The sequence below is a fragment of the Schistocerca nitens genome, chromosome 3 (genome assembly GCF_023898315.1).
Source record: "Schistocerca nitens isolate TAMUIC-IGC-003100 chromosome 3, iqSchNite1.1, whole genome shotgun sequence".
Taxonomy (NCBI): Eukaryota; Metazoa; Arthropoda; class Insecta; order Orthoptera; family Acrididae; genus Schistocerca; species Schistocerca nitens.
The window spans coordinates 632341276-632353975 of NC_064616.1; the positions used below are offsets into that span (position 1 = coordinate 632341276).

At 38.4% G+C, this 12700-nt stretch overlaps 1 protein-coding gene across 2 annotated transcripts in view; it reads left to right on the forward strand.

Moving 5' to 3' along the window:
- Positions 1-12700, forward strand: part of LOC126248575 (cullin-2) — a 190678-nt gene that overhangs the window by 166452 nt on the left and 11526 nt on the right. For both annotated transcript variants that reach the window (XM_049949681.1, XM_049949680.1), the window contains exon 14: positions 7553-7768. In XM_049949681.1, the coding sequence (XP_049805638.1) occupies positions 7553-7768 (216 nt within the window). The remainder of the gene's footprint in view (positions 1-7552; positions 7769-12700) is intronic.

Consider the following 12700-nt stretch of genomic DNA (forward strand, 5'->3'; position numbering starts at 1 on the left):
ATGTCAGATCCCTTAATCGAGCAGGTAGGTTAGAAAATTTAAAAAGGGAAATGGATAGGTTAAAGTTAGATATAGTGGGACTTCGTGAAGTTCGGTCGCAGGAGGAACAAGACTTTTGGTCAGGCGAATACAGGGTTATAAATACAAATTCAAATAGGGGTACTGCAGGAGTCTGTTTAATAATGAATAAAAAAATAGGAGTGCGGGTAAGCTACTACAAACAGCATAGTGAACGCCTTATTGTGGGCAAGATAGACACGAAGCCCACGCCTACTACACTAGTACAAGTTTATATGACAACTAGCTCTGCAGATGACAAAGAAATTGAAGAAATGTATGATGAAATAAAAGAAATTATTCAGATAGTGAAGGGAGATGAAAATTTAATAGTCATGGGCGACTGTAATTTGGTAGTAGGAAAAGGGAGAGAAGGAAACGTAGTAGGTGAATATGGATTGGGGCTAAGAAATGAAAGAGGAAGCCACCTGGTAGAATTTTGCACAGAGCACAACTTAATCATAGCTAACACTTGGTTCAAGAATCATAAAAGAAGGTTGTATACATGGAAGAAGCCTGGAGATACTGAAAGGTTTTAGATAGGTTATATAAGGGTAAGACAGAGATTTAGGAACGAGGTTTTAAATTGCAAGACATTTCCGGAGGCCGATGTAGACTCTGACCACAGTCTATTGGTTATGAACTGTAGATAAAACTGAAGAAACTGCAAAAAGGTAGGACTTCATGGAGACGGGACCTGGAGAAACTGACTAAACCAGAGGCTGTACAGAGTTTCAGGTAGAGCATAAGGGAACAATTGATAGGAATGGGGGAAAGAAATACAGTAGAAGAAGAATGGGTAGCTTTGAGAGATGAAGTAGTGAAGGCAGCAGAGGATCAAATATGTAAAAAAACGAGGGCTAGTAGAAATCCTTGGATAACAGAAGAAATATTGAATTTAATTGGTGAAAGGATAAAATATAAAAATGCAGTAAATGAAGCAGGCAAAAAGGAATACAAACGTCTCAAAAATGAGATCGACAGGAAGTGCAAAATGGCTAAGCAGGGATGGCTGGAGGACAAATGTAAGGATGTAGAGGCTTATCTCACTAGGGGTAAGATCGATACTGCCTACAGGAAAATTAAAGAGACCTTTGGAGAGAAGAGCCATTTGTATGAATATCAAGAGCTCAGATGGAAACCCAGTTCTAAGCAAAGGAGGGAAAGCAGAAAGGTGGAAGGAGTATATAGAGGGTCTATACAAGGGCGATGTACTTGAGGACAATATTATGGAAATGGAAGAGGATGTAGATGAAGATGAAATGGGAGATATGATACTGCGTGAAGAGTTTGACAGAGCACTGAAAGACCTGAGTCGAAACAAGGCCCTGGGAGTAGACAACATTCCATTAGAACTACTGACAGCCTTGGGAGAGCCAATCCTGACAAAACTCTACCATCTGGTGAGCAAGATATATGAGACAGTCGAAATACCCTCAGACTTCAAGAAGAATATAATAATTCCAATCCCAAAGAAAGCAAGTGTTGTCAGATGTGAAAATTACCGGACTGTCAGTTTAATAAGTCACAGCTGCAAAATACAAACGCGAATTCTTTACAGACGAATGAAAAAACTGGTAGAAGCCAACCTCGGGGAAGATCAGTTTGGATTCCGTAGAAATATTGGAACACGTGAGGCAATACTGACCCTACGACTTATCTTAGAAGCTAGATTAAGGAAAGGCAAACCTACGTTTCTAGCATTTGTAGACTTAGAGAAAGCTTGTGACAATGTTGACTGGAATATTCTCTTTCAAATTCTGAAGGTGGCAGGGGTAAAATACAGGGAGGCTATTTACAATTTGTTCAGAAACCATATGGCAGTCATAAGAGTCGAGGGGCATGAAAGGGAAGCAGTGGTTGGGAGAGGAGTGAGACAGGGTTGTAGCCTCTCCCCGATGTTATTCAATCTGTATATTGAGCAAGCAGTGAAGGAAACAAAAGAAAAATTCTGAGTAGGTATTAAAATCCATGGTGAAGAAATAAAAACTTTGAGGTTCGCCGATGACATTGTAATTCTGTCAGAGACAGCAAAGGACTTGGAAGAGCAGTTGAACGGAATGGACAGTGTCTTGAAAGGAGGATATGAGATGAACATCAACAAAAGCAAAACGAGGATAATGGAATGTGGTCGAATTAAGTCGGGTGATGCTGAGGGAATTAGATTAGGAAATGAGACACTTAAAGTAGTAAAGGAGTTTTGCTATTTGGGGAGCAAAATAACTGATGATGGTCGAAGTAGAGAGGATATAAAATGTAGACTGGCAATGGCAAGGAATGCGTTTCTGAAGAATAGAAATTTGTTAACATCGAGAATAGATTTAAGTGTCAGGGAGTCGTTTCTGAAAGTATTTGTATGGAGTGTAGCCATGTATGGAAGTGAAAATGGACGATAACTAGTTTGGACAAGAAGAGAATAGAAGCTTTCAAAACATGGTGCTACAGAATAATGCTGAAGATTAGATGGGTATATCACATAACTAATGATGAGGTATTGAATAGAATTGGGGAGAAGAGGAGCTTGTGGCACAACTTGACTAGAAGAAGGGATCAGTTGGTAGGACATGTTCTGAGGCATCAAGGGATCACCAATTTAGTATTGGAGGGCAACGTGGAGGGTAAAAATCGTAGAGGGAGGCCAAGAGATGAATACACTAAACAGATTCATAAGGATGTAGGTTGCAGTAGGTACTGGGAGATGATGAAGCTTGCACAGGATAATGTAGCACGGAGAGGTGCATCAAACCAGTCTCAGGACTGAAGACCACCGCAACAACAACAACAACAAAAACAACCCATCCCTGATACTGAGTCTTGCCCAAACAGTCTTGCATGCAGCTTCAGTTTCTTTCAGTGGGTTTAAGTTTCTTGTCTACTGCAACAAATACACCACGTCCATTACACATCAGCCTATCCTTTCAGGTACACCTATATTTTCCCCAAAAATGTCACTGCTGTCAACTTCAGGTTTTAATCATCTTTCTGTACCTAATATTATGTGAGCTTCACAGCACTTTAGTAGCCCCTTTGTGCACCGCACACACTGTCAGCTATCTGGATAGCAGCCTCTTATATCTCGTGCACAGCTGAGCCATGTAGGGGGGACCATATAGTTCTTAACCCCAATCCTTCCACTCAACTCGGAACTGGGGGGCTACTATCAGTTCTGGGGACAGTGCTGCAAATTGTGAGCTTCAATGAAACTCAGGCTCATCTTCTCAACCTTCTCTGCCAATCACTGGAGTGATCAAAGTAAGATCTTGGAGTCCAGTGTTTGCCTCCTCTTGACATGGGACAAAACAGGTGAAGTGAGTCCCCTATCTAAGTTTCAGTGAAAGACAGCACCTCAAACTTGTTGGTTAGGGGTAGCGGTATAACACCCTGAGTCTTCCCTGGTCCCTGTCTACCCTGTACAGGTTTTCAAGATCTACTATTGACACGCCACTCGCAGTCAAGTGAATGATTAATGACAGATCCCATTCTTCCGTAGAGGAGACAGGAACCACAGGAGAGGGTACTATTTGAAGTACCTTTGGTACCACCAGTACATGACTCTTGAGAGCTATTCCAACACACCGATTCGCAGCAGCTGCCAATCATTTGACAGTAGTCAGTGTGATTTCCAGTTGCTTACGAACATCAACTAACTCAAACATGTTTAAGAACAGCATTCATGGAGAGCTGTATTGTTGTTGAAGCAGTATTTTACAGGACAGTGAACAAATAATTTTAACTAAGACTGCTATCTCTTAATCTGTTGAGAAAAAAATTACTAATGCCCTATAAGAATCAAAGCAAATACACAAAATAAGATTTCAGTTAAGGCAACAGAAAAACCTGTGATAAAAATTACCGGTTTCTAAAACTTTTTGAGATTATAGTCACTAACAAAATTGAAAATAGAGTTAATTTACGATAAATATAGATAATATGTAATCTTCCTGAAAGGCAAAATTAAATGCAACACTATATATTAGTGACAATATCTGCTACAGTAACTGAATCATAAATTCTGATGTAATGCTACAAATTAGTTTATGCACAGGAAAATGGTAACTTCCCAGAATTCTCAAAAATTGATGTTTATTTGCATTTATGTACACTAAAATTCAGGGTGATCTACTCTGTGGCAGTAACTGTGAATCACAAATGTTGATTTGCTATGGAATAGCTCTTAACTTAACAAAATCATGAAAATTTTCAAAAACATAGTTTTGTAAGCAACTGAAAATTCTCAGAAATAAGATATTTCTCTTGTAATTATGGAATGAAATTAGAGAATGATTGCTTTCCGTGAGAATAGGCCTACTGTTCTCAAAAATTTTAAGAGCATAAGTAAGTTTAATCCTACAACTGATGACAGTAGTACAAGTTTATCACGCAACTCACAGATGTTCAAAATTTCACAATAGAAACAAGTATAGGGACCACATTCGGCAATGTGTCATACAGGTTTCATCTCTCTCTCTCTCTCTCTCTTTCTCTCTCTCTCTCTCTCTCTCTCTCTCTCTCTCTTTTTTTTCCTCTGGCACCACTTGATGAATTCCTCTGTCTTGTGACATCCCTTACTAGAAGACCTTGGTATGTGTCTTCTGCGATTTCTTTCATCAAGTGTGAGATTTTGTCAGCTTCTGTCAGATTCACGATGTGGCATAGGACCAGAACATTCTGTATGTACTACTGCAACATTTTCACATGACATTTGTGCCCTGTTCTTGACTTGCTCTTCCGCTCTTCACTAAGCTGCCTTGCTGCTAATTGTTGCCAAATGTTTTCTTCAGTTCGTCTTGGAACCTATGCTAGTAATTTAACATCTCTTCATTCCTCTCAAACCTTGCGGGGATGTGCCATCCAAGTAAAAGTACACATTTTCCAAGCACATCATTTCATTGCACCAGTTGTAATTTGAGACTCAGTTGAATCCTTTCAGCCATTTTGTCGGTCCTGACCAGTATCTATAGAAAACACTGATGGATGCCTGATGTGCAGCTGATTTACTTGTATTGGAACCCATCTGTCTCCTGAACACACAATCTTCAGAGTGATGTACTGCTTGTATTCTGGTTGGCATTTGTGGGAGCAGCAGCTTTTACATTACGTAATCGGAGCCGTGGTGATGTAGATGTTTTGAAGTACCCAGCATCTCCGCCAAACTGTGTCATGTCGAAACTCATAATTGAGTGCAAATCCAAAGGCAGGGTTGTTAATGTTGTAAAATACCTGGCACTGAAACCACATTCATTACTGACACCAGTGCACTGCCAGACCATAACTGAATTCCTGGACTGAGAATTCGGCTGTTTATACAAACATTGAATATTGTAGAATGCTGGTACTTTTAAACATCAAATGTTCCAGAATATACACACATTACAAACATAAGATATTTCAAGAACCTTCCAGAAATGATAAAATACTAAATAACAAATAATTGCTGGCTGTCGGATTTGGATTGACAACCCGCAGCTTGCCTGCCAGTGATGCTAATCACTACGCTATACTGCACCACTGTGTAGCAGTATCATCACTAAGTGACCCAGTTGGAAGCATGATACAAACCGCAAACATCTCAAAAAACTTATGCCAGCAAATGGATAATTTGAGATAATTGTGAAATTGTTGTTACTGGCTGCTGTTGATTGATAATAATAGCTTGGAAAAATTATTGTATACTTCAGTATAAATGCAATTATCTTTACTGAACAGTAAATACTGTCCTACGTTAAAATTACTATCCACTCATACCCTGTAATAGCAGGTGTTAAAAAGTTTGTTCTTGTATCTGACTGTAGCACTGTACTGATCTCTGCATTCAGTTATGAATTCTTCGAAACACCTTGTGATCATTTCCAAATTGTTGAGTCGGATTTACAGTTCTTTGTTCCAGTTTTCCAACTGTGTTGGCAGGAGTGCTGTACACAACACTTTAAAGATTCAGATTAGTTAATCTTGAAGACTGTTGTGCAGGCCTGCCTCGACCTCTACCAGTTAGATTTCATTTCATTGTAACAGCAAAAGTGTGGCTTTTTTTCCATTGTGCATGTGCCACACTCTCTGAAATTGCTCAGTGGAAACATCATCAACTATCTGTGTTCATTAAAAGCAACTATAATTGTACTGACATCACCAGTACCATTTTCGTGGTCAGGTCGACATTTATGGACAGTGAAGTTAACAGTGGATAGAAATAATGTGTTTTTAATTATTTTACTAACTGGTAATTTATCAGCTCACATTTACTGAGTAGCTTTGCTTCTCATATTGTCTACTTTCAACTGCTTCAATTTGTACCTTTAGTTATGATCCAGTCTCTCTCTCTCTCTCTCTCTCTCTCTCTCTCTCTCTCTCTCTGGGAATGAACTTCTATTAGATAATTAGATAACATGTATATTCACTTACCTGTATGTGTGTGTAATGATACATACAATGCTCACTTGTTTTGCTGATTGGTGTTAGTGAGAGGTGTACTGTTTCACTTTTATTCAACACAAGCAAGGCTCAGTAATTAAAGTATTTTCAGGTTGACATACATTGATTGCTTCATATCACTGGTATTTTTACTTATATTAGCCATGGTTTCCCTACAGCAAATTCCATAAATAACACAAACCATCCTGCTGGAGGAACATCTGCAATTGAGCATTATAGTAGAGGTTAAAGGTACCGCTTCAGTTGTAAGGTTCTTTTTATTTTTGTTTTTCAGTAGTTAAAACACGACCAGTTTTGGGCTCTTACATGACTGTCATCAGGTTTTATACTGAAAATAAACAAGAGATTGGAGCTAGTAATAGTTTTCACATACATACTTCAGTACGGTGTCTTTATGGGTCAGTGGTGCATTACGCTCATCATACAAATGTGTTATGCTTAAAAATTTCTAGTAGAAAGTATATTTATTTAATAAAAATGATTGAAGTAAGAAATACATTGTAAATACAAAATCATGTTTAGTTAAACTTACAAAAGCAAAAAAAAAAGTTCCCTATAACATTTTAAAAGACAGTCAGGCAAGGTGTGATAAAACCTAAAACTTAGGTTTTGTTTCTTCAAGAAACCCATAAACAGCTCTTTGGTTCATTCTTTTCAAGCTGAGATAATACTCCATCTCCAGTTGCTTTGATGCCATGAGGCTACAAACCCTAATCAAAGAGAAAAGTTAAGTAACTTTTAAATAGATTCCACACATTCCACTCAAATTCACTCTCATGACTGAAAGTGGCCAGTTCAGAAGAGTGTGTGTGTGTGTGTGTGTGTGTGTGTGTGTGTGTGTGTGTGTGTGTGTACTGGAGAATCTTGGTAGCTGTGGATACATAAAGAATGAACATTCTAGAATCTTTTCTGCACTCATTTCAAATTTGTGTTAGTAAGTAAACACGACCAGCCTGTAGAGTTTTTAACAGTTCTGTTACATTGTAACTTTATTATTATAATCTTCAAGTTGTTATAGGTACTGTAAACACTTCTTTGTAAAAATGTTTTTGTTTCTCTTTTGTAGGCTCTAGGACCTGATACTGTGTTGCGTCTTAATAAAGAGTACACAAACAAAAGGACAAAATTCAGAATTACTACTATCGCCCATAAAGAATCCCCACAAGAAATAGAACAAACCATATCTGCTGTGGATGAGGACAGAAAACTTTACTTACAGGCAGCAATTGTGAGGATTATGAAAAGCCGGAAAGTACTTAAGCACAATTGTCTGATTCAGGAGGTATGTCTATAAAATAAATGATCATTTCTCCAGTATTTCAATTCTGTTTGCCTATAAATTTGTCAGCCTAGTGCATTTTTGGCATATGAAGAGGAAGATATCAAGAGGTGCAAAGGCAAGAAGGCTAAAGGGAGAACAGAAGGCAAATAGTTGATTAGCACAATGAAGCAGGAGGGGGAAAAAGTTATGTAAAAGGCAGGAGAGGTCAACTGGAATAAGTGATACTGGTGTGAGTAAGGCTCATTTGGCAGTGATACATTGTAGGAAGAGTTAGCATGCATAGTGTTTATAAATTTGGTTTTGTGAGAAGCCACAAAATACTTGCTGTATGCATATTGCAGATGTCAAAATATGGGTCTGTTGTCAACATTCTGTGTTACATAAAGTGTAGTAGTCATCATAATTTGAGAGATAGACATGTGTTGATATGGTATACACATAGGAGGTAATTTATTTCCCCAAAGTAGCTTGATTAGCACTAGGAGGACTGGCATTAGCGACCTACCTAGAAGGACCGCTACCGGTCATTTTGACCGGTGAAATTTTTCTTCTTTATTTTCAGTTTTAGTTCTTAAGTTACTTCAGTACGGTGTCTTTATGGGTCAGTACGCTCATCATACAAATGTGTTATGCTTAAAAATTTCTAGTAGAAAGTATATTTATTTAATAAAAATGATTGAAGTAAGAAATACATTGTAAATACAAAATCATGTTTAGTTAAACTTACAAATGTGAATGAGCATACAGTTTTACAGTAACATACTTCATCTGCATGTCTCATACTCAGTCAAAGCCCCAAACATGTCATAAACATATATGTAGTACGAAAAATAAAGAAAAATTGACACAAATTGCTGTAGCAATAACAAAAAAATAACATTTTCATCTCTGTATGACATCTTTTGAAACAAAGCCACTATCTTTGTCAATAAAAGGTTGTCCACATGTACTGAACACCTCCAGCACATGGACCACATACGAATTTCTTGCACTGCACATACAGACTTTGTTTTGTTCGAACTTTTGCATCCTCCTATCTGGCAGGTCTTTCGTACCGGTACCTTACATATTTCACTGGTCATGGTGAATGTATGCTCAGGTCATTTCCTGATTGTACATATACAGAGCAGAGTTCTTCTGCTCTGTATCACCAGCCAACATTTTCTAATGTTGTGTTTCTGTAAAGGATCCAGGCATTGATTCCAGCACAGTCGAGGACATTTAAAAACATGTGCGTAGACCATCTGTGGCAGCCAAACTTGGCAATGTACAGATGAAATATCTGGTCCAGAATATCAACTCCAAATTTAGTGGAATTGTAGTTTCAGGGAGTTTCTTCTGTGGTTGTTCATCCACTGCAACTGACTGATGCATTGTGCTCACAGGGAATCTCCCCATCGCCCCCCCCCCCCCCCCCCCCAGATTTAGTTATAACTTGGCACAGTGGATAGGCCTTGAAAAACTGAACACAGATCAATCGAGAAAACAGGAAGAAGTTGTGTGGAACTATGAAAAAAAATAAGCAAAATATACAAACTGAGTAGTCCGTGCGCACGATAGGCAACATAAGGAACCTCCGAAGTGAGGAGCGCCGTGGTCCCGTGGTTACCGTGAGTAGCTACGAAACGAAAGGTCCCTGGTTCAATCCTCCCTCGAGTGAGAAGTTTTAAGTTTTTATTTTCAGACAATTTTCAAAGTTCATGCACTCAAACATAATCAACTTCGCTCTCCCAAATTCCAGGACATGTTCAGATTTGCTTGGACACATGCAGTATTTGACGGTCTACACACGGAAAAATTTGAAAACGTTAAAAACGTATGTTTTGAAAGAGCACAGGGAAAACTGTGCGACTGTGAAACTGTTGCATTCATTTGTTGCAGTTTATGTGACAAACTCTTATGTTTTCATCACTTATCTGGGAGTGATTATCACATCCACAAGAAAACCTAAATCGGGCAAGGTAGAAGAATCTTTTACCCATTCGCCAAGTGTACAAGTTAGATGGGTCGACAACATATTCCTGTCAGGTGACGCACATGCCATCACCAGTGTCTTATAGAATATATCAGACATGTTTTCCTGTGGAGGAATCGGTTGACCTATGACCTTGCGAGCAAATGTTTTCGGTGAACATTGGAGAGGCACGTCCTTTCGTCTACTAATCGCACGGTTTTGCGGTGCGGTCGCAAAACACGTACACTAAACTTATTACAGTGAACAGAGACGTTAATGAACGAACGGACGGATCATAACTTTGGGAAAATAAAGAAAGCAAACTTTTCACTCGAGGGAAGACTTGAACCAAGGACCTCTCATTCCGGAGCTGCTCACGCTAACCACAGGACCACGGCGCTCCTGAGCTCACATTATCCTTAATGTTGCCTATCTTGCGCATGGACTACTCAGTTCGTATATTTTGCTTATTTTTTTCATAGTTCCACACAACTTCTTCCTGTTTTCTCGATTGATCTGTGTTCAGTTTTTCAAGGCCTATCCACTGTGCCAACTTATAACAAAATCTGAGGGGGATGCGATGGGGAGGTTCCCTTGTCAGTAGAACATTTTTCTTGGTCTTCCCCTGATAGGAAGTAATTGTTGCATCACCAGGTTTGTATAAAATAGTTTCATATAAAGATCCCTCCCACTTCAGCTGCTCTGCAATATTTTCGGCTATGAAGAAACTGTCACATGTTAAATTTCTTCCTTTTGAAGTGTAAGGTTGCATGAGACATGCAACAACACACTCAGCAACAGGTATGCTACTGAATCTTTCACTTTTTTTACCCAAGTAAGGAAATCCATTTGCCACATATTTACTACTGGCATCGACTGGAACCCAGAACTACAGACCAAAATTGTTTGGTTTATTACTTATGTATTATATATAGCTGCACAGAGCTTTGCATCGATAGAGCTACGGTTATAAATGCACCTGTTTTATAGTACTGAATTCAGTTACCTACAAATGAATTCAAGACTGGGGTAAGTGCTGAAGTCATCGGTCTGGCATCTTTCGGCACGAATCTGCTTGTCATCAAATCTTAAAAAAATCACATGACTTCTATGAACTTAATTCGTCTCACAGTGCGAGAAAAAAATGTCAGCCCCCACACTTGACACCACAGAAGTTTCAGGAGGAAATTCTTTCCTCCATACACTCCACGTGCATACATTATAGCTAAGGCAGCTTCTAATTGGGCAATATCAAGTACCCATGTATCATCCTGGAGAAGTTCTCAGACTCTAATTTCCGTAAAGTTTTTTTATATTCTGTAGAATACTGTTGTCTGTCAGCACTCGCCATGCCCTCAAGTAACTGCCCGTGACAATAAGTTTTGTAGCATTACATGTGGCCCAGGAATTTCTAACAACATGTTGTGGCACCCTAATCTTCCATGTGCATGCCCTGGTGCAATTTGAGTCCACACTGTTCTATACTGGGTTATTCGTGTGTTGTTATTCAGAATATTCATCTTCAGACTCTGACGATTTGCCTTGTTCGGTTTTGTTGGATTAATATTCCGTGCCACCTTTATACTCTTTTATCACCCAACATTCAAAAATATCTTCTCCTTCTGAATTTTCTTCTCGTAAACTGTTCACATATTCACATAATTCAGTAATTCTTCATCCACACAAAAACAGTGGCGCACCATAATAATGAGGAGGAGTGCTAAACTTCTGCCCAGTACAACAGTGTATTGACAGAGAACAGCAATTAAAGTATGTCCACTCTTCCACTAAATAAAGTAAAATGTAGAGAGAGAGAGAGAGAGTGCAAGGGAATGAGATCATGAAAATGCAATAAAATAAGCTAAGGGGATGAAAAAATCCACTGTTGTGCCTTTACAGACAGTAAACATAAAAAATATTTCACCGGTCAGAATAACGGGCTGCAGTCCTCTAAGGTAAAAATGTTTACAATTTCTTCAGTTTTTGGTAATATACATTTGTCATTTACAGAAATTATAAACCACCAAGATACATTAAAAGTCACAAAAAATAAGGCCCATAAATTAAAATGTACACTATTTATTAAATGTGAAATAACACTGACGGGTCAGATCAACTGGTACAGTCCTTCTAATGTTAGAAAACACAGATAACCACCGAAATATGTGTGAGCTATGAAGTAGAAAGGAATGGGGGACCAGAGAGGAGACATGGTCAGTCGTTTCTGTGTTTATTGCTAGCAAGTGTTTTTAGGGAGAGAAGAAGTGAACATGTGGAGCACCAATTAGGTGATGACCATGGTTGGGCAATAAAACACAAGATAAGTCAAGTGAAACTGAGGGATAAAATAGGAGTATCCATGAACGCATGAACTGTTCTCATGAAATTTGTGGAAGACAACACAAACTGACATTAGTATTCAGATAATGTAAGTGTTGAAAGAAAATTTGACATTTAAAATAGCTGAAATAAACAGCAACCCACCACTGTTGTACTATTTATTGATATAGCAGGTAAACACCACATAGGTTTCAAGACCTCGTCGTTTATCTTCAGTAATCAAGATATGCCTTTAATGCAGAAATATAGTAAAACTTCATTAATACATTTTTTCAATGGACTACAGGAAAAAAAAGTATAATTGTGAAAAACGTATATATGAAATATGGCACCATACTATCAAATTGATTGGTAAACACAAATGAAAAATCTAGTAAATAAAATGTTACATTCTGCAAAACGTTATATAGGCGTACTGGGTACCATACTTTACAAAGATATAAAGACAAATGTAAACTTCTACACAGAAGAAAACGTCAGTTCATAAAAAAAAGGTCCGTAATTTTTTTTTGTGATGCCTCAAATCGGGATAACTGTCATTATTTCGTCAGAAACATTTTGGCGCGTCACAAATTGTTCAATTATTTCTAACGCATTTACTGCATCGTTAAATGTTACGGAGGAATGCTGAGGCTCTT